General features: G+C 42.9%; 1 protein-coding gene across 3 annotated transcripts in view; it reads right to left on the bottom strand.

Annotated features, from left to right (window-relative positions):
* The window catches only part of DCC (DCC netrin 1 receptor), a 1,362,689-nt gene that overhangs the window by 128,515 nt on the left and 1,207,331 nt on the right, over window positions 1-26,843 (bottom strand). For all 3 annotated transcript variants that reach the window (XM_053300600.1, XM_053300601.1, XM_053300602.1), the window contains exons 18-20: window positions 26,418-26,556; window positions 25,254-25,361; window positions 14,262-14,456 (exon numbers count right to left, since the gene is read on the bottom strand). In XM_053300600.1, the coding sequence (XP_053156575.1) occupies window positions 14,262-14,456; window positions 25,254-25,361; window positions 26,418-26,556 (442 nt within the window). The remainder of the gene's footprint in view (window positions 1-14,261; window positions 14,457-25,253; window positions 25,362-26,417; window positions 26,557-26,843) is intronic.

The following is a 26,843-nucleotide window of genomic DNA, read 5'->3' as shown; positions in this document are numbered from 1 at the left end:
GCAACCATGGTCCCATCTCAAAAGTGACCTGAGCTTTCCCTCCCCAAACTCCAATTTGAAGCTTCAGTTTGTTGTCAGTTTTGCTGCTCCTACCTGAAATTTGAAGACAGCAGCATGTTGTTTGAAGGCTACACTCACTGTAACTGGAGTTGAGGGAAGGAAGCTCCTCCCTCTCTCCTTCTCTGATTGGCTGCTGAGTCTGTCCTTCATGCCTGAAGGAAGCACATTCAGCCAGTTCCCCCCTACGTGCTGCAGTCCCCCAGACTGAGATTTTGATTGTCTCGGAGGCGTGCGGGGTGTGTGTGTGTGTGTGTGTGTGTGTGTGTGTATAAACTGTGTGTCTGTTGGACGCCTGTTTTCTCTTTACATTCAAAGGCAGCCAGAGTCTAAGGCTTGGCGATGAGAGACCCAGAAGCAAATTCCTGCTCAGCAAGGCTTTGACCAAATCAGTAGTACTCAGCCTAAACTACTTTTGAGGCATGGGAACCAGAAGGGGATTAACTTCAAGTCAAGCTCTCATACTATGTGCCATAGGCTGCCTTCAGACATCACACCAAATCGGAGGTGAACAAACCTCCAGTTCTGCCCCCATGATGTTTTAATTATCAGAACAGTGATTCCTGGACCCAACCATAGTTCCAATTTTGCCCCCAAACCTGGGAATGAACCCTCAGTTTGTTCGGATTTCCACTCACCCAACCAAAGTTCCATTCCTGCCTCTGTTATGTCTGGATTTGAATTGTTCCCCAAACTGGAGGCAAGGGAGGAAGCTCCTCCTGTGGGCTGCCAGCCTATTGGCTGGCGCAGACTGTCCCCCCCAGGTAGGAGGGAGCCCGCACAGTCAGTTCCACCCCCTTTCCCAGCACTCAGACTTTAGATTCTGATCATCTGGGAGGGTGTGCTTGGCGAGTGGACAGTCTGTCTGAAGGCAGCCATAGAATAGAATTTACCCATGTCCTGATGTCATCATATTGTGCATTTCCAATCCCTGCCAGCCAGTTATGAGTTTTATTATTCCTTATGGAAGGGGGAAACACAACAGAACTGCCATTTTTAGTGATAGTCCAATGATTCTGATAATGAGTAGTATTTGGATTTCCTGTTCTTTTCAAATGAACCTAAGGAACAAAGTCTAAATAATTATTCAATAATGGAATGGATTTCTCCACTGCTCCATATACAGATTTGTAAGTTATAATTGGTGCATTTACTAAAAAATGTTAGCACATGATGGGTAATACGTTCATCTCAAGAAAATTTGTGATCTAGGCAGATAATATGCTGCTTTCTTAACTTCTTCCATAATTAAGCTATTGAGTGGTTGTAACCTAGTACATAAAGCGTTCTATAGGGCCATTTCGATACATAGCATTAGCTTCTGGCAGGTTCTCTGTAACTCAGGGACATGACTGTGTTTCCCAATCATCACCCCAATGAGGCATTAGAGGGCACTGCAATGCTAAAAATACTACCCGATGTTGTCTTCATAGGGGGGAAAAATCACAATGACAATATCAGCAATTACAGAGCAGTTTTTCAAAAAGAAAACAGATGATTGCAAATTTAACATCGTTGTCTATCATGTCCTGCAGAAAGCCCCAAATAAAGACCTTTCTTGTCTGTGTTAATAGGAGGTTAATGCCTATCAGAATTAACAAGCCAAAAGCAATCTCTCTCTCCTTTTCTCTCTCTCTCACTGACACATATCAGTTCACTCAATTTAGATATCCTTCAAATTAAGGTTATAGATGCCCTACATATTATGACAGTGACATGTATCCTAGGGAGCCTTTTACAAAATTAAAAAAAAAATGGCTTACATTTTTGTGAACATAAAGAGGGCTAGAACAATTGGAGATATATATATATAAAATTTAGGGCTGAGATGAAATTGAGTCCACATTTTACTCATCCCATTTGGAGGTGGTATAAATGGCAGGGGGATGTTGGCGATTTTGGGAGGTGGGGTGAATTTTGAGCATATGGCACAAAATTCACTGCCAGTCTTCCTACCAGCTGATAGCCACCTGCATAGTTTCACCAGAATGTCCTAAAATGATGCTATGTCATGATGTAGCATAGTTCCAGAGTGTTCTGGGGAAACAACCATGGCAGCTAGGAGCCAAGCGGAGCTGGGAGAGTGTGGGTGAATTTTGGCCCCTCACCCTCAAAATTCATTTTCTGTTTCAAAATGTGAAAGAGGAAACACAGCTTTACCATTGCTAGAGTCTCTCAATTTTGGCATTTATTGTTATTGTTGCTGTTACTGGCTGACATGATAGGGAAAATTACTCAAAGTTGTCACTGAAATTTCAGTGGAATTACTTTGAGTAATTTTCCTCATCAAGTCTGTCATTATTATTTCATCTCTATCCCACTTTTCCAGAAATAAAGCACAGAATTGACTGAGATAAGCACATAAACAATAAAATAAGAAAATGCAATAAGAAACCCTACTTTTTGAGCACTGGATTCAAAAAAAATTGGAACAGAGGAGCACTAGATTAAAAACCTGTTTGAATAGATGTACTTTCAAAACCCACCTATCAGCAGGAGGAGAGGATCTCCCTAGGTGAGCAACCTAAAGACTGGCCCAATTCCATACTGGAACCTAGGTTAATATTGAGGCATATGTTGATGCCTAAAAAGACCTAAAATTCTGAGCTCCTTCCCCCGTCTCTAAATATAAATGCAGCTTCTCTTACAAAATTTATCTGTGTAAACCACCCTGTGCCATTTTTGGAAGGGTGGTATAGAAATCGAATAAATAAGAAATATTAAAATGGATCCTAGAATAGATCTATAGAGAAATACTTCAGTTTTCCACTATGCATTTTCTCCCAACACAGGCCATCACAAATGGTGGCCTACCAACCAAATGGGGCCACCGGTTGTTTATGCCTGCCCACCAGGAGCTTGATAAGCACTGTTTTTGATGCTTACTGGGAGAATTCATCAGGGAGTTTGTAATTATTCATTCATCATCATCATCATCATCAACTTATATACCGCTTTTCAACAAAAGTGTCCAAAGCGCTTTACACAGACAAATAATCCTATATAATAAAACCCTAAGGTACCTGCGTTCGTGTCTCTTGCAGGTGTTCTGCGCATGTGTGGTGCGCGCGCCGCTCCGCTGGTGAGGAGGCCGCTCGGATCCCCGGTGGCAGGCCTTAAGAGCCCTCCGCCGCCGCTACAGCCCCCAAGAGCATCCGCTCGGATTGGGCTGCGTCTGTGGCGCTGCCCGGAACAGCCACTCCAGTGGCGGAGAGGCTGCTCTCCGCCCTGGATCCCCGGCGGCAGGGCTTAAGAGCCCTCCGCCTCCACTACAGCCCCCGGGAGCGGCTGCTCGATTATGCCGCGTCCGCGGCGCCACTGAGGGAGGCCGCACCCATGGCCTCTAAGCAGGGGGCTGCCCTTGATTCTCAGCGGGGGGGCTTAAGAGCCCTCCGCCGCTGCTACAGCCCCCAGCGCAGCCACTCCTATTAGGCCTGGCCAGGTGCTCCTGACCAGCCTAGGAGCTGCTACGGACGTCCTCTCTCCAGCGAGTCAGAGAGAGGACTGAGCCAGCGCAGGCGTGCAGCTGGCTCCCCTGTTCACAACTCTTCTAGCACCCGTTAATGTAACGGGCTTAACAGTCACTAGTAAATAAATAAATAAGATGGACCCCTTTCCCCAAAGGGCTCACAATCTCAAAAGAAACATAAGATAGACACCAGCAACAGTCACTGGAGGTACTGGGCTGGCTGGGTGGAGAGGGCCAGTTACTCTCCCCCTGTTAAATAAAGCGAATCACCACGTTAAAAAGGTGACTCTTTTTGCCCAGTTAGCAGGTTGTCAGGTATCTGGTAGGGTTGTGTGAACCAGCTCAACCTCAAGCCAGCTCAGCATTGAACTGATCGAGCACCCTCAAACTGGAACAGACCCAGTTTGGCTTGGGGCCAGTTCAGGGGTTCTAGAGTTTTAAAAATCATTATTATTATTTTTTACTCACTGCCAGGTTCAGTGGTGACCTTGGGGGGTGCTGCTGTGGCCGGAGGGGTCTCCGGCAGTTCCCCCTCCCCTAACCAGCTTCCCTTGGTCTCTGAAGGGTCATTTCAGCCCATTTTTGGGCTGCTTTGGCCCTTTCTGAGGTGGTCGTGGCCATTTTGGCGGCTGCTGCACATACACCCTGGCCATTTGCATGGCCAGATGACCTGGATGAGTTTTGTAAAACTCTAGAACCCCTGAACTGGCTTGAATTGGAGCTGAGATGGGCCCCTCATTCGAACATGCCTGGCTCGGTTCAAGTCCGGTTCAAACTCAAACCGAACTGGGCAAACCGGTTTTGTGCACACCCCTAGTATCTGACAGGCCACAATACATGGCTGGTGCAGTTTGCTTGGTGGGTCATAAATGGCATACATCTGTGGTTGGGGGTCTGACAAGCAATGGCTGCAGGTGAGAACAGCAAGAAATGGTGACTGGAAAGCTGCTGAGCGATGCAAAAAAGGGCGGTGCAGATAGTGACAGTGAGATCGGGTGAGAAAGGGACTAGAAGGATGCGTCTGAGGGGATCGCATGAGGTCCAGGCAACCTCTCGGAAAGGCTTTCCATGCTCATAGGAACATAGGAACATGTACATAGGAAGCTGCCATATACTGAGTCAGACCATTGGTCTATCTAGCTCAGTATTGTCTTCACAGACTGGCAGCAGCTTCTCCAAGGTTGCAGGCAGAAATCTCTCTCAGCCCCATCTTGGAGATGCCAGGGAGGGAACTTGGAACCTAGATGCTCTTCCTAGAGTGGCTCCATCCCTTCAGCAGAATATCTTACAGTGCTCACACTTCTAGTCTCCCATTCATATGCAACCAGGGTGGATTCTGCTTAGCTAAGGGGACAAGTCATGCTTGTTACCACAAGACCAGCTCTCATGAGACTGCCACCTGTATGCTGAGCTATTTAGAGCAATTATATAGAGAAAGACAAAGATGGGCCTATGTAGTGGGCTGAGGCTCCTGTACAAGAGTCCAGCCAATAAAGAGAGAGACCTGGAGGGGGGCAAACACTGAGGCATATGGCGGAGGGAAGGAGAAAGTGTGTCCAGAAAGCTCAGCAGGGATGGATACCATGGACTCTGCAACTATCATAACAAGATGGCAATGGGATAGGACAGTCATCTGTTCCCATTCCCACTGACTTCCCATTCATGCTTTTATCCATTCTGCATAACAGCAGCTCCCATGACACTTCTCAAGGCACTTTTGCACATCCCTAAGTGCGGTATGCCAAGTTCAGTATAGTGATTAAATGTGGGATAAAATCACCCTCAGGACAGCACAGTGGCTCAATGTGTTGATACCTCTGAAGAGACCCAAGAAGCCGTGCCTTTAATAAGCAACTGCCTTGCAGTTAAAATTCAGTTTGCAATTAAGATTCATTTGAAAATTAGGAGTGACAGTTAGGAAGGAAATTATGCTACAGTTGTAGCAGAGGGGAATAACTCTCATTAGTCCTGCTCTTTCCGATTTACCGATTTCAGCCACAGGTGAAGAAGGGAAAAAAGCCTCTTAATGAATTATTTCAGAGAGACTGAGGGAATCCCTTCTCTGTGTGGCATTAATTCATTTAGCCCTTTTCAACCAGCACTTTTCAGTTAAGTAAATTCCAGAATAGAGCCACTTACCTTCGGATACTAAATTGATCCTGGGAACTTTGCTTCAGAATATTTACTATTTAACGTTATTAATCTGGCTGCTGTAAACCTAATGGAACATTGAAAGTGAAATTCTGTTTCCAGATGATTAAGTACGGACCATTAACTGCTTAAGGGAACTTGTGCTGCTATGCTGTCCAAGACTCCATGACTTCCCTTCTGACATTCGTCCCCTATTTCTATAGAAGGGATTTATTCGAATCAATTAATGTTTGCTCAGGGCAAAGCTGACTACAGCTTGAAGGGAAAAAGTCAGGAATGAAGAGAGAACCGTTTGCACTGCAAAGATTTACTAACAAGTGTATTACAGACGTATCACCTTCTTATTTTTCATTTGGCCACAGGGATGAGGGGGCTCACTGCTGAGCAGAAAGCACAGAAAATCCCTAGGTCTTTTACACACAAGATCACAATGGGGTGTGACTCAGCGAAAATTAAGTTTACCCAAGTAACATTAAAATGGGACTGAAGGCCAACATTATATCCTTAACAAGAAACAATTTGCACTACACATTGTTAGAGATGTGCAGGGCCCTTCTGTGTTGTGGCATCTAAATTGCAGAACACCCTTTCTGGGGAGTTTTGCCAGGCTCCTTTCTTCTGCTACTTAGATGAGTACAAGATCCATTTCTCAGGGCCAAACTAGGAGTTCGATGACTGCAATCTCTAAGCCTACTCACCCCTGCCAAACAGCAGCAGCCATGCAGCCATGCAGGAGGATGGGCGAAATTAAATGCTTTGTGATCCATGGATCTACATGTCTGCATACTGCCAAGAGATACTTCCATAGGACACCAAACACATTCTCATCATTATTATTAAGCGCAAGAATCCCAATATTTTTGCATAATTCAGAATGCAAACCAGACATCGGAAGCTCTTTGCACCTTATAAGCAGAGGCAGATTTGTCAGAGAAGCAGTTTGAATATTATTGAACATGACATATTTAGGGTGGATAACATTAAATATTCATGTCAGGGTATTAGACATAGTCCTCACAGGCAATTAGAAAATGGAACAAAATGAGCTTTTTTCTTTTTGGTGATACCTTGTGTAAATGCTACAAAGTAAGAGCTTTCTAGTTCACTAATTGTTCAGAGCTAGTTAGATATCTGGGTCTGCCTACCATTTGATGTCTCATTGCACCTCACTTACTATATTTTGATCTTGTGCCATTTTTAGTTGAAACAGTCTCTCCAACATAGCTCCCCTATCCGCATTTCATTTTCCTCCCTTCGCACTCAGCACAAGCATGAAATGAAGTTGGTGCCAGAGGCGTAACTAGGGGAAATGGCGCCCGGGGCAAGCACTGAAATGGCGCCCCCCCCATCGTGCGCCCACCACCGCCCCCCCAACATACTACATTATACTTAGGTTTTTCCTCACAAGCGCCCGCCACCGCCGCCAAGTCAGGCCACCGACTGGCCGCAAGGCACCAGCAAAGCAATGGGGGGGGGGGCGCAGGCGGCGCGGAAAGGAACGGTCATGGGGAAGGGGGCACCGACGCGCTCCCTTGACTGCTGCAGCACTGCTGCACTGACCAGGAAACATTTGTATTAACAAAAAATTAAAAAAAAATTTTAATTTGGTCATGGCGGCGCCCCCCACGTGACCAGAAAAGATGGCGCCCGGGGCATGTGCCCCCCCTGCCCCCCCCTATAGTTACGCCTCTGGTTGGTGCCCATCTAATTTGGTAGATGAGAAGAACTAGCAAAGATTATTCCCTGTCTGCAATTTATGATGGTAAGAAAAGAGAAACCATGAACAATCAAGTTCTCCTGTTGATTTTTATTCAGAGTGAAGCCTAACAGGCAATGCAAAGAGCTGAAAATCCTGGCTAGGATATGATAAACCAAGAACAAATGAAGATGAGGCTTATAATGGCTTCCTCTCCAGTTTCTGTACATTCATTAAAACTGCTCTATGAGAAAGGTCTCCCATGCTCAGCTTGAATTCTTGGCACCTTCTCTATAGGCAATGATACCAGCTCATGCAAAAGAGCAGCCCTGTCAGAAGTGCTTAGTGCATTGGGCCATCTCCAGTGTTCCGAATTCACCATAAATTGTATGTTCAGCTTTTGTTCCTAATACCACTTCTGGATTCATAGACGACCCCCAGGATGGGTAATATGAAATGAAAGCCATTGATTTCAACTTAAACACACAAGGTATCTGGATTGCACCTTGATTTTATGATGCAATCTCCCCCCTGTGTTATTTATAATGGTCCATCATAATTGTGCCAGTGTAAGATAAACTCCAGATAAACAAATAATTATCATTGCCCTAGTTTGCTTAAAGCAGTGTCTTCAAACTTTCTACCTGCAAGGAATTGCCTCCACATTGATTCATCATATGGTGGTATTGCAGAGGATTCTGGGACATGTTCCAGGGCACTCAGCAGATTAATGTGAGAGGCCCAGACCGATTCAGCCTCACCACTGCCTCATATGAACTGAGAAAACAACCTAGAATACATTGAGGCTGCTCCAAAATGCACCTCCATTTTCTTTTCCTCATTCGCAAGCAGTGAAAAAGGGAAGGCAATTTTGCTCATTTTTCAGGGAGGGCTGAGTACTTCTGAGACATTTCTCAGCCTACTGGTGATGCCCTTTTCTTCCTGGAACCTCCCTTGGGATAACACTACATCGTGATGTAGCATGATTAATGGGGCATTCTGGAGGGAAATTCATGAGAGGTGGCAGGGGTGTCGCTATAATTGACCAGATGGGTTCAAAGAACCCAGCCCCCCCAGCTCCTGAGCCCCCCACCAGCTCCATCCCTCTCAATTTTCTTCATTATCTCCCAAACTCCGAGGAGCCACCAGAGAAAGGGGTGAACATGGGCCCCCTCACCTGTATCTACACCCCTGAGAGGTGGCAGAGCTGGTTGCTGAGAAATGCGTAGGGATGTGCATGAAATGGATTTTGCATAAGCTCGAAATGAAACGCAAATGTCCAAAATGTTTCATTGAAAACAGCAGTTGACCCAGCTGTTTTGGCGAAATAACTTAAAATATTTTGAGTGTTTGGGCCATAGGGAACAATGGGGAAACTCAAAACACCTAATTGTTCCCCATGGGTCATTCCTAGGAACAACGAAGTGGGTTATGTGGTAGGGCATGCTGAGTGCTACCTTCCACCCAATCCACAAAAGAAATGGGCAAGTGGGTAATTTTAAGCAATCTTTTAACCTTTCACCAAAACCACCATAGGACCCTATTAAAAATGTGTTTAAAATTGCCCACTTGCCCATTTCCTTTGTGGGTTGGGTGGTAGGTAGCACCCCTAATGCCCTATCATCCAATCAGCTTTAGTGTCCCTAGGAGTTACCCATGGGGAACACTGAGGAGTTTCAAGTTTCCTCATTGTTCCCTGTTGGGGCTCTTCCCCAAAGCTCATCAGGGGAGGGCAAGGAAGCTAGGAGGACAGCTGCCCTTGACTGGGCCAGAATGGCCCAACAATGAATGGCCCATTGCCTGGATGCAGCCAGGAGCTCGCAGGTCCCTGCCCACTGCAGAGACCCTGTGGAGAAGAAATTGAGTCCTGTAAGGTGGCCCCTTTAAGGGCTACCAGGCAGAATACAAGAGGCTGCAAATGGAAGGTAGGGGAGGGGTTAAGACAGGTGGGGACCTGTGAACACAGTGGCGTTCTGGGTCTAAAAATATTGTTTGCCAGGAGACAAGGGGGCCCACCCACAACTATAAGGCCATCATTTACTTTTTATAAGAAATAAATAAAATTTTAAAAAATACTTAAGTGGAAAAAAGGTACAATTAAAAATTTTGTGAAATAAATGTATATTTTTTAGTAATTACAGTGTACATATATTGTACATATTACTGGCAGTATACAGTACAGATTGTTATAATTGAATTTTTAATTTTTAAAAAATTTTAAATAAATGGTGGATATTTTTAAATAGTTTCCTTGTACTGAACATTTTACACATTAACAGGTAGTTCAAAAGCATATTTCATGCAGTCCACATCATGGCTGATGCACTCTCCAGAAGGTTTACCTAAAGTTCAGGTAATGGGATGTGATATCCACAAAATGTATTTCTGAATATAACTATGATATGTGTATTGATATTGCAAAGGTGATAAAAAGTGTTTATTAATTGTTATAAGTGTAACTGGTAAAAGAAAAAGGTAAAGTAGTAAATGTACTGTGACATGTGACGGATCCCACAAATGGGAGTGAAAAATAAAGCCAGAAAAACGTTCTGTCTGTGTGCCACCCAGCAGAGCCTGCCCAGAAAGAGTTAATGGCAGGCAGAATCAGAGTCTGTGACTGACAGCCAGAGAAGGGGCGAGTCTGGAAGGGATACATCAGGCAAGTTCTGGAGGAAAAGAGGGAGTAATAATAGTAATAACAGTAATAATATTGGAACTTCTATTATATTCTCAAACTACTAAAAGGTCATTAACATTTTTAACATATTGTCTCATGTTTAAGGGGGCCCACTTCATCAGGGGCCCACAGGGCCCACTTGCCATCGGGCAAGCTGACACCCTGGCCAGTCCGCCACTGTGTGAACATATACAATGGGCCTGAAGCCAGTGATGAGGAGGCCAGTGGAGATGGAGGGTGGCTGCTTCTATGGGCTCCCAGAGAAAAGCAAGGTATTCCCTCTCCCTGGCAGACGGAGGGGGAACAGGGTGCTCAGAACCCCCTCCCCATTCTTCTGAGGCCTGAATGCCCAAGGCTTGTGAGGCCTGTGAAGAGGAAATGCCAAATTCCCTATGGCCGGAACAAGCTACACTCACAGAGTGAATGCACACAAGTTATGCATTGCCATTCTGCAACCCCGCCTTGAAAAGCACTGCAGAAGCACACAGTAAAAGGGAACCTGTCCCTCTCAACACAGAACAACACACATTTCAAATACAGTCCAAAATGGCCACAAAAGAATCACTGGCCCAGAATCTACTGCCAGCCACTGTACCTGTTCTGCAGTAACATCATTGGCACAAGTTGTTCACTCACACACAATGATGACTCCTCATGTTACTTCCTAGCATTGCAACAGCTGCCAGAGCAGCACCCTTACTGAGCAGCAAGCATAGCCATACACTCAACTAAAGAAACTTCAGTCACATTTTTTGACTGGGTACACTTGCAGAGCAGTCTGGCCTTGAGACTAACTTGTGTTTCACTCACTGCTCTGAAATAATAATAACAATAACAACAACAACAACAACAACATCAAACAAAATAATCCCAGTGGTAATTGGCGCCCTGGGTACAGTTCCAAAAGACCTTGATGAGCACCTCAACACCATAGGGGCCACAGAAATCACCACCAGCCAATTACAAAAAGCAGCTTTACTGGGAACAGCCTATATTCTGCGACGATATCTATAACAATTGACAATAAAATTCTGGCATCCCAGGTCCTTGGGAAGGAGTCGATGTCTGGATAAAACAAACCAGTCAATAACACCTGTCTGACTGTGTAAACAAGAAATAATAATAATAGGATGCTGCAAGTCCATCAAACAGTACAGGAGGAGAAAAGAGAATATATAAAGGACAGTGAAGAAGATGCACTTAAAATGGTCAAGAACGAGAAACTATTAAACACCAATCAAACAAAGCAGGCCTACAAGGAAGAACAACTCAAGAACCGAGCAGAAAAATGGAAAAATAAGCCCCTGCATGGCCAATATTTGCACAATATAAGTGGAAAATCAGACATCACCAAGACCTGGCAATGGCTTAAGAATGGCAACTTGAAGAAAGAAACAGAGGGTTTAATACTGGCTGCACAAGAACAGACACTAAGAACAAATGCAATAAGAGCAAAAGTAGAAAAATCCACAACAAACAGCAAGTGCCGCTTTTGTAAAGAAGCAGATGAAACCGTGGACCACCCAATCAGCTGTTGTAAAAAGATCGCACAGACTGACTACAAACAAAGGTATGACAAGGTAGCAGGGATGATGCACTGGAGCATCTGCAAAAAATACAAGCTACCTGTAGCCAAAGATTGGTGGGACCATAAAATTGAAAAAGTTGTAGAAAATGAAGATGCAAAAATATTATGGGACTGCCGACTACAAACAGACAAACATCTGCCACACAATACACCAGATATAACTGTAGCTGAGAAGAAAGAAAAACAAGTTCAAATAATCAACATAGCAATACCAGGGGATAGCAGAATAGAAGAAAAAGAAATCGAAAAATCACAAAATACAAAGATCTACAAATTTCCAAACACTTTGAAGAGCACCTCAACACCATAGGGGCCACAGAAACCACCATCAGCCAATTACAAAAAGCAACATTACTGCGAACAGCCTATATTCTGTGATAATAATAACAGCAACAACACTGATAATAAAATTCAGCAATCCCAGGTCCTTGGGAAGGAGTTGATGTCTGGATAAAACAAACCAGTCAATAACACCTGTCTGACTGAGTAAACAAGAAACAACAACAACAACAACAACACAGAGCAGACCAGAGCAGTGAGTGAAGCACAAGTTAGCTTCAAGGCCAGATCACAGCAATCACCAAGAAATATCACACACACACACACACACACACACACATACACACCTGCCACTGTCCATTTCTTGCCACAACACTACCTTGCAAACAAACCGAACCACAATTCAAGGAAGGCAGGCAACCATGTTTTGCCTTTGTCAATCTGAGATGCAGCAAAACCAGATAGTTATTGCAGCAATAGCACACCATATTATACTTGGTGTTGAGAAACGAAAACCACAAAATCAAACCTTCCTTCCTCCTCACCTGAAGTAATCTCTTCTTGAAGATAGGCACACTATAAGGACTTTCTCTGCCTCCCAGTCCCTTTTGAAATACATTTTGAAACTCCCTTCTTTTGTGTTCCTCCCCGCTCCCCCCAGTCAACGGGAGCACAGTTGCCGATGACAACCCTTGTTTTCTATGATAACAAGCCAACCAAGAAGCAAGGAGGTTGCAAGCCAATTGGAAGCCAGTGCCAGAAAACCAATCAGCAAGGGGAAAATAGGCCTCCAAAATGCCGTTCAAAACATCAAAATGTTTTGATTGAAATGGGGTTGTTCTGCTCCAAGCTTGAAACAGGCCCTTTATTTAAAGGGTGTTCTGTTTTGAGCTCGGAAGACTAGAAACAGCCTATTTCGAGTCAAAAAGTTTTGCCGTCGAAACATTCTGCACGTCCCTACTTTACATAACTGCTACTGCTAAAGCCACCACCAAAGAGGAAGAAGGAACTAAAAATGAAAGGGGAAAAGGATAGCCACCTGCCAGCAACAAAAAAATTCTCAAAATTTCTCTAGCTCCCACTCAAAACTGATCCATTTCACCCTCTCCTCCCATTTTGTGCATCATCCCAAATTGGAGTTTGAATATTCTTCAATGAGAAGTTTCAGTTCAGCACTGGAATACTCCCAACATTGTCCTGTAGAATACACCCAATATTGTCTAAATATTTTCTCCTCCAATTTAAGGGAACACTTTTGTTATGAACCCTGCTGGCTATTAACATTGTCAAAGAAAGTTTGACTGAGGGTACTGTTGATTTTTCTGGTGGCTACTCAGAGGTAAGCCTTCTCTATAGTTGCCCAGGGTTGTAGAACAAATTTTCAGGTAGAAATGAGAGCTGCTGTATCCTTGATGGCTTGTAGAAAAGTATTGAAAGCACACCTGTTCAATCAGACTTTTAGTTGATTTTTATTGATTTTTTTAACTGAATTGTTAATGTTTATATGTTTTTAAAGTGTTTTTTTAAAAAAAATTTGGTTGTTTTATTTGATTGTGAACTGCCTTGAGACTTTTATTATAGGTGGTTTATAAATGTATTAAATAAACTGTTTGGGACGACTGACAATGATGGGCAAGTTGTCTTTCAGGGCAAGTTGTCCATCATTACTGATCTCTCATTACATGAGCCCCTGATAAGCTTCCAAGGAAGTCCAGGTTTCAGCGAGACACAGCTGGAAAACCAGTGGTCTAAAACTAAAGCCCGAAGCTATAAAACAAGTAAATCAAGATGCAAAGAATATTGTTTCATGTAGTGCAGGGAAAATGTTGCTTGTGTAATGCAAGTCTTTATAAATCTTCGGTACGTTCATAAAACAATTCTGCACTTATTACTTTTTAATGCCTAAAAGAACAAACAAACAAGAAAAGGAGACTGCAGTTCTGAACCTCCATTAACCTCAATGAGTGAATAGTTGCCAGCTTCTTATTCACAAAGAAATCGATATGAGCAGAACTGTAGCTGGAGGAAATGCGGTCAAATAACATTATATGGTTAGTGGTGCTGTATCTGACATCATCTTGTTCTGATGCATACACAAACATTTCATTTCTTTGAACTATGATTGAACTGCTTTTGAACTTTTGTTGTACATGCTACGGCTATATGACACCGTTTCCTTCAGCAGCAATCAAATATGCTGAAATGTTAAAAAATCTTGCCAGAAGGATCTCACAGGGCCCACTTGAGCCTTACTGAAGTCCCAGCTCACAATCGTGCCTTAACCCTGATCAGACTCCTTAATTCTTCAATTAATACCTAGAGAAGTTAAGTAGCAAATCCATACCTTTAAGAGTCCGGAAGAGAATGGGATCTGAGAGAGGCCCTACTCCTTTGGCATTACGGGCTTGTATTCTAAAGTAATAGACTGTGTCTAGATTGAGGTCCATGATTTGATGAGTAAGCCGGTCACCACTGATTGATTCCATGACCCAGTCATCAATGGGAGAATTCTTGTCCAAGGTGTAGAAAAGGATGTAAGCTGTAAAACATCACTACAATCATCAATATCTTCTTCATCATCATATGTATATGCATCCTTGCCACAAAAATGTTCTCAAGCAATTTACATGGGAATATATATATATATATATATATATATATATATATATATATATATATATAAATGGTTTTGTTCCAAACGGACTTGCAATCTAATACACACATACAGCAACAGAGACACCAGCAACAGCCATTAGAAAGATGCTTTGCTGAGGTTAGATAGGGACCATTGCCCTGCTAAATATAAGAGAGCGACTTTTTAAAAAGCTGACTCATTGCCCAGTTAGCAGGGGTAAGCTGTAACAAAGTTACATATGCTCTCTCTATATCTATATCTATGTATCTATCACATAGCACCTTCACATTTTCCAAAATCAAATTCAACACTCGTATTATTGCTGCTGTTATTACCATAACCTCTATTATTTATACATTGCTTCTTAATGAAAAATGCAAAAGTTGATCACATATTCGTGGCCAGAAAGATGATTCTTTAACTTTTAAAGCAATAAGGAGATCTCTATCAAATAGGAAGGTGTGGCAGTAGGGGAAAGAAGAAGGGACTCATTCCTTTTGGGAGGCAGCTTCCTTCTGTCTCCCTCTGGTACGTGTATCATTGGCACATCACCGGGGTTATAGATTATTCCTATCATCAGTAAGGTAAAGCAAAGCTGTGCCACTGAGTGAGTCTGTGTTGACTCCTGGCGACCATAGATCCCTGTGGTTGTCTTTGGTAGAATACAGGAGGGGTTTGCTATTAGCCATCTCCCATACAGTATGAGATGATGATGCCTTTCAGGCTGATATAGGTGTTTCCCATAGTCTGGGAAACATACCAGCGGGGATTCAAACCAGCAACTTCATGCTCGCTAGGCAAGTTCCTAGCCGTTAGGTGGCTTCCCTATCATCAGTACTTTATGGGTAATCTATATATACTGCTACGACTACTTATATGCCACTTTCCCACAAATTGCTCATGACAGTTGTTGTTATTTATTCGATTTCTATACCGCCCTTCAAAAATGACTCAGGGTGGTTTACACAGAGAAATTAATCATCATCATCATCATCATCATCCCCCAGTGAGGCACTACCTTGGCGTGGTTGTGGGGCTTGTGTGCTCTGGGGAAGGTGAGAGCTATGCCAGAGGTCCAACCATACTGGACAGGTCTCACCAGAGGAGCCAGACAAAGAGTGCCTCTCCCATCAACAATATGGTGAGACGTAACTTTAATAAATCTATACCGGATCGGTCGTCGCCCGGGTCAACAAGGACCACGCCAGGTGCTATAGTCCCTGGACATCTGGTGGCAAGTGGGCAACAGGACTCAGGATCTTCAGTTGAGCAACCAGGGCTGGAGACAGCAAAGTTACTGGAAGAAACGTCGCTTAACCAAAAAATATATATACGAAAAATGCCAACAAGGAAATAATGATCTGCTATTACAAGTCTAGTCCAACTAGAAGAGGTTATTTAAAAAGAATGTACCAAATTTGGAAAGAGAAGCATCCAAATACAGAAATCACAGAACAAAGGCTAGCAGACCAGAGAAGATTCATAATAAGAAATAAAGTATTCACAGGAGTTTTGCTGGAAGAACTGCAAAGAGCAACACAGGCTCAAGATATGGAAGAAGAATTATCACCAATTGAAGAAGTTGCTCAGGTGCAGGTGGAGGACGTGTTGGAAATCGAGGATGCCACTGTTACTGAACTGTTTCAAAATCAAAACCAGGCAACCTCCCCTTTGCCTTCACCTCAAAAACCCAAATGCCGTTTAACAGAAAAGCAACAAGAACTAAAGCAAAAAATAACTGAGCACATGAACCAAACAACCACCAGGGTTCGACTTCCAGCTCTAAAAACAGTTGCCAAAAAACAACTTGCTCAGGCATTAAAAGATATCAATGCTGCACTTGCAGAGATAACAACAAAGAATTTGCAAGAAACAAACCAACTAATGTACAGTGCAGCAACAATAACAACACAAGAACTCGGATATAAGATCAGTGGACCTGTAAAAAAAGAAAGCAGTACATCACCTAAATGGAAGATTAGATTAGAAAATAAAATCTCCAGGCTTAGATCAGATGCTAGTCAATTGAAAGATATGAAAGACAAGAAGCTGAAGAATGAAAACACCAAACAGTATCTGATCCAAAAATACCACCTAGATTCAAGGAAAATTAGAGAAGTCCTGGAAATAATAAAGCAGCAAATAACAGCAGTGTCAAAGAAGATTAGCAGGTATGAAGCCAGAATTACACAACACAGGCAGAATCTCCAATTCCAGTCAAATCAGAGACGTTTCTACCAAAGCATAGAAGGAGAAACTGAAAGAAACCTAGAAACACCAAATAAAGAAGAAACAGTGCAATTCTGGGGGAAATTATGGGACAATCCAATAGATTATAATAAAAAAGCAGGCTGGATGAAAGAGGTCAAAAAATGTAACCAACAAATGCAAGATCTAATAACAACACCAGAATTAATAAGTGAAAGAGCAAAGAAAATTAAAAATTGGACTGCTCCAGGCGACGATGAACTGCATGGCTTTTGGCTTAAACACCTAACAAGCCTTCATAAACAAGTATCAAAACAGTTCAATCACATTTTGCAAGGAGGTGATATTGAACAATGGCTAACAACTGGGAAAACTCATCTCATCATGAAAGACCCAGCAAAAGGTGCAGTTCCAAGTAATTATAGACCGATAACCTGTCTGCCAACCATGTTCAAATTATTAACTGGAATAATAGCAGATGAAGTCATGCAACACTTATTAACTAACAAACAGCTTCCAGTTGAACAGAAAGGAAATTGCCCGAACACCAGAGGCACAAAAGACCAGCTGCTGATTGACAAAATGATTTTAGAAGATTGCAAGAGAAGAAAAACCAATCTAAGTGTTGCATGGATTGACTACAAGAAAGCCTTCGATTCATTGCCTCACACATGGATACTAAAATGTTTAGAAACAACTGGTGTCAGCAAAAACATTCAGATATTTATTTTTAAAAAAAGCAATGAGCATGTGGAGTACACAGTTAACAATCAATGGTGAGACACATGGACAGGTTAGCATTAGAAGAGGCATTTTCCAAGGGGACTCACTATCCCCTCCGTTGTAATCATCATGACCCCACTTTCACAAATACTAAACAAAACAGGCCTCAGACACCAAACATCTCAAACATCCAGTAAAATCAACCATCTGCTGTACATGGACGATCTGAAGTTGTATGGAAAGTCCCAGTCAGAAATCGAATCACTGCTAAACACTGTCCGTATATTCAGTAGCGATATAGCAATGGAGTTTGGACTAGACAAGTGTGCTGCATTAATAATGAACAGAGGGAAAATAAGAAAAACCGAAGGAATAGAACTGCCCAATGGAAGCAACATCAAGAACCTGGAAGAGAAAGAACATTACAAATACTTGGACATTCTCCAGGCTGATAACATCGCACACACTGAACTTAAAAGAAAAATTGGAAGTGAATGCATCAGGAGAGTTAGAAAAATCCTAAAGTCCAAACTCAATGGCGGGAACACCATACAAGCCATAAACACCTGGGCTATACCTGTTATCAGATACACAGTGCAGGAATAATAGACTGGACCCAGGCTGAGCTAGAGACGCTAGATCACAAGACCAGGAAAATCATGACCATCAGTCATGCTCTGCACCCCCGCAGTGATGTAGATAGACTATACCTCCCTCGCAGCTCAGGTGCAAGAGGAATGCTGCAAGTCCATCAAACAGTACAGGAGGAGAAAAGAGGCCTTGAAGAATATATTAAGGACAGTGAAGAAGATGCACTTCAAATGGTCAAGAACGCAAAACTATTCAACACCAATGAAACAAAGCAGGCCTACAAGAAAGAACAATTCAAGAACCAAGCAGAAAAATGGAAAAAGAAGTCCCTGCATGGTCAATATCTGCACAATATAAGTGGAAAATCAGACATCACCAAGACCTGGCAATGGCTGAAGAATGGCAACTTGAATAAAGAAACAGAGGGTTTAATACTGGCTGCACAAGAACAAGCACTAGGAACAAATGCAATAAGAGCAAAAGTCAAAAAATCAACCACAAACAGCAAGTGCTGCCTTTGTAAAGAAGCAGATGAAACCGTGGACCACCCAATCAGCTGTTGTAAAAAGATCGCACAGACTGACTACAAACAAAGGCATGACCAGGTAGCAGGGATGATACACTGGAACATCTGCAAAAAATACAAGCTACCTGTAGCCAAGAATTGGTGGGACCATAAAATTGAAAAAGTTGAAGAAAATGAAGATGTAAAAATATTATGGGACTTCCGACTACAAACAGACAAACATCTGCCACACAATACACCAGATAGAACTGTAGTCGAGAAGAAAGAAAAACAAGTTCAAATAATTGACATAGCAATACCAGGGGATAGCAGAATAGAAGAAAAAGAAATAGAAATAATCACCAGATACAAAGATCTACAAATTGAAATTGAAAGGCTGTGTCAGAAAAAGACCCAAATAATCCCAGTGGTCATTGGCGCCCTGGGTGCAGTTCCAAAAGACCTTGAAGAGCACCTCAACACCATAGGGGCCACAGAAATCCCCATCTGCCAATTACAAAAAGCAATATTATTGGGAACAGCCTATATTCTGCGATGATATCTATAATAATAAAAGCAACAATGTTGATAATAAAATTCAGCCATCCCAGGTCCTTGGGAAGCACTCGATGTCTGGATAAAACAAACCAGTCAATAACACCTGTCTGACTGTGTAAACAATACTACTACTACTACTACTACTACTACTACTACTTCTTATTTATTATTATTATTATTATTATTATTATTATTATTATTATTATACATAGAAAAATAAAAATAAATAAGATGGTTCCCTGTCTCCAAAGGGCTGTCTCTCTCTCTCTCTTTCTCTCTCTGTCTTTCTTATGCTTCTTTCTGTTCATAGCACATATGTGCATATTGTGGCAATGTCCCTGGAGGTTGGATAGGGACAGATGCTTCCCCCTGCTAAATATAAGAGAACTGTCACTTTAAAAGTTGCCACTTTGCTCAGTTAACAGGAGTTTTATCCATGGCTTATATCCATCCTTAGTATTCCATCACACACCTGACAAGATATTACTCAAATGATGTTGACCTCCCTGTGGGCACCTCAGGACCTTGCAGTGCTGCTGTTCAGCGCATGGCCGTGCCCACATACCCCACTTATGTGGACTGTAAGCTCCAGACGAGAACTATATGCATCGTTACTATAATTTGTACAAAAGCAGAGATGCTTTGTAAGCTGTTGCAATCATGGAAATTGCTGCAGCTGCCATCACTGCTTAAAAACCTAGGGCGGATTTCACAAAACAGTGCCTTGCAATCCTTTGAATGCCAATAGGGATGTGCAAAACTGTTCCCATTATTTCCATGGAGTTTTTCCACTTTTCTTCTCTGCGCTCTCATTTATCAAGATGAAATCTATAAAATGTACCAGATATCCTAGTTTTGTCAAACAACTTCTACTGCACATGCTGGATTCTTGGGCGTTTGTTGCCTGAACCTGTGGCAGCTAGCTGATGCCTGTTGTCTAGTTGTGCTGATTGTGGATGGAAATGAACATTCAGATGTGTACCCCATTGTGAATAATTCAGTAGATGACACACTGTGCATTGGTCTGCCTGCCCTGTAACTGACTGTACACAGTTGCACAAGATGCTTGCGGAAACACATTTGCACGATGGATGGCCATTATTTGCAATAGCCATCCATTGCACAACTGTGTTTGCACTATTTTGAGCTCTTGTGAAACACCATGCACATTCTGCTGTAAGGCAAGCAGAACATGGCACAGTATGGTAGCCAGTGTTTTATTTTATTTAACATATTTATATACCACTCAAAACATAGTTCTCTGGGTGGTTGTCGGCAGATATCTGCATGCAGATGCACATTCAGCCTCTGTTTTCCCCCTTTCTGTTTAATTTGCACATGATTTTGTGCATCCAGATGCTAATCCCCTCCCACAGAATGAATCAAACATAAGGAAGGTTCAGAACAAGAGTCCACACCAAGAGAATAACATATTAATAGGAAATGGAACCTGGTGACACACACTGGTTACTTAAGCACTGCAGCAGTCAAATTTAGATTGGTGAACCTGTGCTAACAGTCATGAAGAATATGAGATGAGATTTTAGTGTCCCAGTATTGGAGTAAATCTAAGCAGCATTAATGTTGTGCATCATTTACTTCTCATTTATCGGCAGATTCATGAGAAACTTGCCAATAAATTTTGGCAATAGGAGGGTAACTCCAATATAACAGCTTCCTCATTCAATTCAATGGTGGGTTAAAAGGTACTGTCAAATCCCATTGTAAGTGTGTGATGGTGCCTCTGATACTGAAATGAATATGGGAAGTGGTGGTGCCTTGTGTGGGGGTTATGTGCATGTCTCAGAGGTCGGTGGGTCTTTTGACCTCCCTTTGTGTACAGCAAGAATCACATGCATGACACTCCTTAAGAGTCTTGTACAATCCAATCCTCTCTTCCCTTATCATGCATCTCCGGGATGTGTATCTTACTGCCATTCTATATGCATTTCAAAAAGTCAATCATTCACAGAAAACAAAAATGCTTCTGTAGCGTATTTACCCAGCCTTTGTCTCAAAGCAAGCCCATGTGAGGGGAAGCAAAATGTTGAATCATCTCCCCACTGAGCTTTCTGAACAAAGGCTTCTCCACAAAACTTTCCTGTACTTAGTAGATTAGTCACTGCCACCACAACTGATTATTATCAGAGTTTATCCCCACCCCCCCCCCCCACCCAGCCGCCCCAGCTTGGATGAATTTCTAGGGAGACTCTCCTTCTCTTACTATTGGAAAAGTACAAAAAATTTCCATGTGCAAGCTTATATTTGGTGAGAAAACTTGGTAGGTGAATGATCAAATTGAGACATGCGTGCACCAGAGTAAACCCTTTTCCAGCCCCCCTTTCCTGAGTTAAAAATCCACTTAAGGGCCTTATTGAAATTGTAAATAACAAAAAAAAGAAAAAGCAACTTTATTCAAAATACTACAGACAGCTTCCGTCTGAGGCTCTCTCAGCTTTTATTTAGAGATAAAAGAAACACTCAGTAGTTGCAAGACTACTTCAAAAAGCACCCCAGATGCTAGGAACAGGGATGTAGGATACAAAAGCACCTTTTAAAGTTTACAGAGATTGTTGCAGTGCCCTGGATGTATGGGTGCAGGCTATTGTTTCTTAGCTTAGTTACGTTACAGGTACACATTCCTAGACCAGTTGCAAGGATATACAGAGCACACAAAATAAAAGTCTAACACAAACTAACAAACTGTTCCCTAGGCTAAACTTCCAGAAGCCAAAAGCCTGGCTTCCTTCTCCCATGAACTCACCCCGAACTCTGGGATTGAGAATTCAAGCCCCTGCAGTCTTATCTTTCAAGACCTGAAGTCCTCCTTTCTGCAGCCATCTCCATGGCCACACATCCTGCTGCAAGCCCAGCCTAGCTTCAACTGAACAAAGAAACCCTTCTCTTCCTGCCTCATGGCCCTCTGGGTCCCACCCACCTGGTGCTGATTGGCTGATCCCTGGAGGTTACCATCCTATCAGTCAGGATAGAGTTCACTTCCAGTTCACTCTTTAGGGGAAAGGAGGGGCTGTTCAGTGACTGATCACTACAGCTTCCAAACCTCCTCTTGCCACACCTGGTGGCTCCCTATTTTCTATGTCCTCTGCACATGGGTTTCTCATGCTTTTGTTGTAAACAGTGTGTGAAACAGGGTGTGCAGAAGACCGAGCTGCAGAGGTCATCAAAGTGAGGCATGGGAGGGTCTTCTTTCCTTATAGAATGGATGCATGGATGCACAAGCAGAACATAGACACACATAGGGACAGCCTGCCAGGGTAGGATTCCAATGTACTCTTGTGGGATGCCCGCTGGATTTGGGTGATGCCTTTTCTTTTCCAGATGTGGAAGAGAGCATTTGTGAAGATGGTTGCCTATGTATATACTCCAAGTTCATAATTTTCAGAATTGTATGAGAACATAATGTGCACATTTTAGAAGTTGCACTGTATCTCTCATTATAATTAGATGCTTTGGAGATGTCTATTAATAGCCTGAAGTTATAATTTAAACATATCTCTCATTTTTAATTTCTTTTCTTGTTTTAATCTTTTTTTTTAAAAAGCTCTGTTCTATTTTTCATAGCAAAGTAACATTACAGTCTCCTAATGGATGTCTTAATTAGGCATTGATGTTACAGCAATATTTGCGGGGGGAGGAAGATCTGTCATTGTATAACATTCATTAAGTTCAGGCCCTGTCAGTCAGCATTAAGGGGTTGCAGATCATCAGTGCCTTACCTTGTTATTACAAAGTTAAACATCCATCAATACATCTTCCCAGCACAAGTCAGGCCAGGCTCCATATTATTATGTACATTATGTTTTACATTATTACCAAATAACCTGCCTCTGGATAGTCATTCCTAATTGTCCCTGGGCGCAACACATCGGAAGACCTTTGCTCTGAAGAGCTGCCTGTTTTAAAAATGCTTAGTGCTTTCTTCCATGAAAATCAAAGGACTCACTTTGCCCTTTCTCCTCAACTCTTACAAGCAGAGCTTGCTACCTGCATGTCTGAACACAAGAACAAACAGACAAGACAAGGGCACTTGGAATACATTGCCAACTGTGGGCACTCAAGTTGTGCCGTTTCTTTCTATACTCCACACAATGCCTAACTCAGGTGTCAGCAACTTGTGACTCATCAAACAGATGAGTTTCCTGCACCACGCATGGTGGTCCCGTAGAGACTTGATCAACCTCCTCTTTGTGCTGCCTGACAGAAGTGCAAAACCAGAGGGGCTGTCAAACACTGTGCAGGCTTCCCCTACATGACCAGAGAGATGCATCCAGGTTGGTCAGTTACAAGATGGGCAGGAACCACACTCATGTCAGACGCCACATGCCTTCTGTCGGGCATTATTGGAATGATTTTAGACACAACGGGAGCATCAACACTTGGAGCCTCTGACAGAATTCCTTGCTGTCATGTCTGAACTCCAGGAACCAAGTTAAATGGCCAGCAGGCTGCCTCTCAGCTGAGAGATGCTGGTCTGGCCATTTAAAAGTTCACTTCCAAACGGCCCACACAGTGAGGCTATTCTCACGAGCAGCAGAAACAGGGCAAAGGGAGCCCACCCCTGGTCCCGCTGCTTGTATGAGGAGGTTGCTCCTCTTAAATCCCCCCCTCCATTAAATGAGGTTAGTGGAGCACGTGCTCCGCTAGCTCCATATTTTTGGGTTATATGTCACCGTGGCATGGCTCTGCACCATAGCGACTCATGAGTAGACCCCTGACGGGGAGGCTACAAAAAGTTGGGGGTCTCCCCAGAATACCCCGTGCACTTGCACAGGGCATTCTGGGACTTCCGGGGGTCAGAAGGTCCCCAATCCCTGCTGCCCCTACCGGCTTTGTGACAGAGCCAATAATCATGCACAAACCCTATTCAGGCTCTCAGTGCACACTGCTCGTGTGGAGAGCCTCAGTGAGGCACCATGTTGGCCATTTAACCTGGTATATCAGGAAGGTTGGTGAATGGTGGATTTCCAGTCCAACACAACTTGACCCGACAAATATGAGGGGCCATTTTGGCCCCTCTGATCTGACATTTTTTAGGCTGCACATAGCTTACTAGTTCTAAACAAGTGTTGAATCTGGTTATCTTAAAGCTTTAACTGGCTTTAAGGACAGCAGAAGGTATCCTCAGATGCAATCATGCCTGCTTCTGCATGACCCTGCCCATGCCCTTCCATATTCCTCTGGTTGGTGGTTTATGCAGGAAAGAGCCTTCCTGGCCATGACACTAAGCCTGTGCAGATATTCAAAGCTGAATAATCTGCACAGCCCCCCTGGCACCATGTGGAGGCAACCGCTTCCAGACTTCATCTGTACATACTGCTGTACTTTCCCTTTCTCCCATGGCCTTGGGGCATCTTAAAGGGAAACAGAGCCCTTCTGAGCTCAAGTGACATCATTCTGAGACGACATGGGGAGTGTTGGGAAGTGGAGTTCACCTTTTGGGGACCACCCAGTTAGGAGGAAGCCCATAGAGGAGAGTTTGCTGAGGGTCCCTTGAAACCTGGAGCTGGCCTGGGGGGGGGGGGTCAAGGGGAAGGTCTTGTGGATTTAATTAAGGCCACCCTACTATCCCCCCATAATTCATTCATTTCACCCCTGCAAACCAAGCAAAGAGCCACCTTTTAAAAGTGATGATTCTCTTAATTTAGAAGGGGGAGAGCAACTGGCCCTATTCAACTCTAGCACAGCATCCCTCCAGTGGCTGTTGCTGGTGTTTATCTTATGATTCTTTTTTAGATTGTGAGCCCTTTGAGGACAGGGAGCCATTTTATTTATATCTATCTATTTTTGTGAACTGCTTGGGGAACTTATGTTGCTAAGCCATATGTAAAATATTTGTCGCCATATTCGTATAGGCAGGACAGGCCAGGAAATAGACCTTGCAATCAACAGACATCAATACTCTGAGCTCGGGGCCCATCAGGGCCAGATAAAGCCCATGGGGTTGTGTTTTAGAGAGTGATGCCTGCTGGGAAATGCAGTTAGAAGGGCTTTTCCCTTCTGCTACAGACTGGAGTGTTAAAGCTCTTCAAAAACATACACATCTCTGAATTAGATGTGAAAAGGAAAGAACGACATAGAATGCAAGAGGAACTTACCCGTAATTTTCCCGTTGGCTTCTAATGGAGGCTGCCAGCTGACAATGACAGCCCGAGGCTTCCCTTCCCGAGTAATGACTGTCAAATCCTTGGGAGCAGAGGTTGGGGCTTAGAGGAAGGCAAAAAGCCAGACATATTTTAAGGAGACAATAATTAGGCAAGAAGCATCAAGAATGCTGGACGCAATCCACCAGGAGGTTCTCTTATGCTTGCTTATTTTGAAATTCAGAACAAGAACACTGGCTGACATCCTGATCAAATTATTTTATGAAAGTCACATTGAAATTAACAGGGAAAATTAGTCACGACTAATTTGTTCTATTAATTTCAATGGAACTTCCACTGAGTAATGTAGTCAGGATGTCTGCCACTGTTCCCATGCATTTGAATGGGAAGAAAATTTGTTATGGGGTGGCTGACAAATAAAGTTGTTAATAATAATAATAATAATAATAATAATAATAATAATAATAATAATAGGGATTTGCACCAGGAGAAACTCCTGGTGGATTGTGCCCACTGCTAGGTTGTATACATATGTATATCACACTCTTTTAAATTTAAAAATTCAGAAGAAGTTACATAAGAGAAACACAGGAATTGTGTTCTTCATGGTTGTCCTTTTTAATTGATCATTATGTGCAGCAGTGATGGAGAACGAAAAAATAATATATCAAAGCACAGCTTTACCTTCCCACATCAGGCCTCAGATGCAATCAAACTCCTTGAATCTTTTATAAATTAATACATAATACTGTATATGAAACTCTAGTTTCTAATAATAATGAAGGATTTCTACCCATATTTTTGTCTCATCTTGGGCGCTTTTGAGAAATGAATACCAACCATGCCTCATCATTACAGAGAATGGTCTTTGAAGTTCACTGCATTTATGGGGCAAGGGGTTGCAAATATTCCATTCATTAAAGTGCAGTAACTTGGCTTGAAGCCAAATCAAGGATGCTGAATGAAATGACTGTTTTCCTTGTCTACCCACCGGAATCGATGAAGTTAAATTTAAACCTTTTAATGCTGTTTATTAACATGTACAAAACGTGGCAAAAGGAAGGGACAGTCTCTGTGAGCAATGTAAAGTAGATGCTTCTGAAAGCAATTTAAAAGCCCCTTGTCAGACTCTTAAGCGGAAACCTAATGGAGACGTACCTGCTTCGTAGGTGGTGGCATGGGCAGTCATACTCCATGTGCTTGACCTTCGACCTTTTGTTACCATTACAGAGAACTCATACATGGTATTTGGCTTAAGTCCCGATACTGTATGACTCAAAGCTGTTGTATCAGCTGACTATAAAAAGAGAAAGAAACAGATAGGAAAACAAGCTAGGTAACACTGCACTCATGCTAGATGTGTCTATGGCCAAAAACAAGTCTGAAAATGATTTTGAATGTATAAAGCTGGCATATACTGAAACAGATTTTGAGGCCATCTAGAGGCCAGAGATAGAGCCTGGGACTTTCAGCTTGCAGCACAGCTGCTCTACGTTTGAGTTTTGAACCCTCCCCAATCATGTTATGGTAGTTCTCCCTCCACACCTATGTGGTTTTATTGCTCCCTTCCTTCAACTCCTCCTC

This window comes from Hemicordylus capensis, chromosome 2 (genome assembly GCF_027244095.1).
Source record: "Hemicordylus capensis ecotype Gifberg chromosome 2, rHemCap1.1.pri, whole genome shotgun sequence".
NCBI lineage: Eukaryota > Metazoa > Chordata > Lepidosauria > Squamata > Cordylidae > Hemicordylus > Hemicordylus capensis.
The sequence above is the reverse complement of the archived record's forward strand: the minus strand, read 5'-3'. Positions and strand labels throughout refer to the sequence as shown.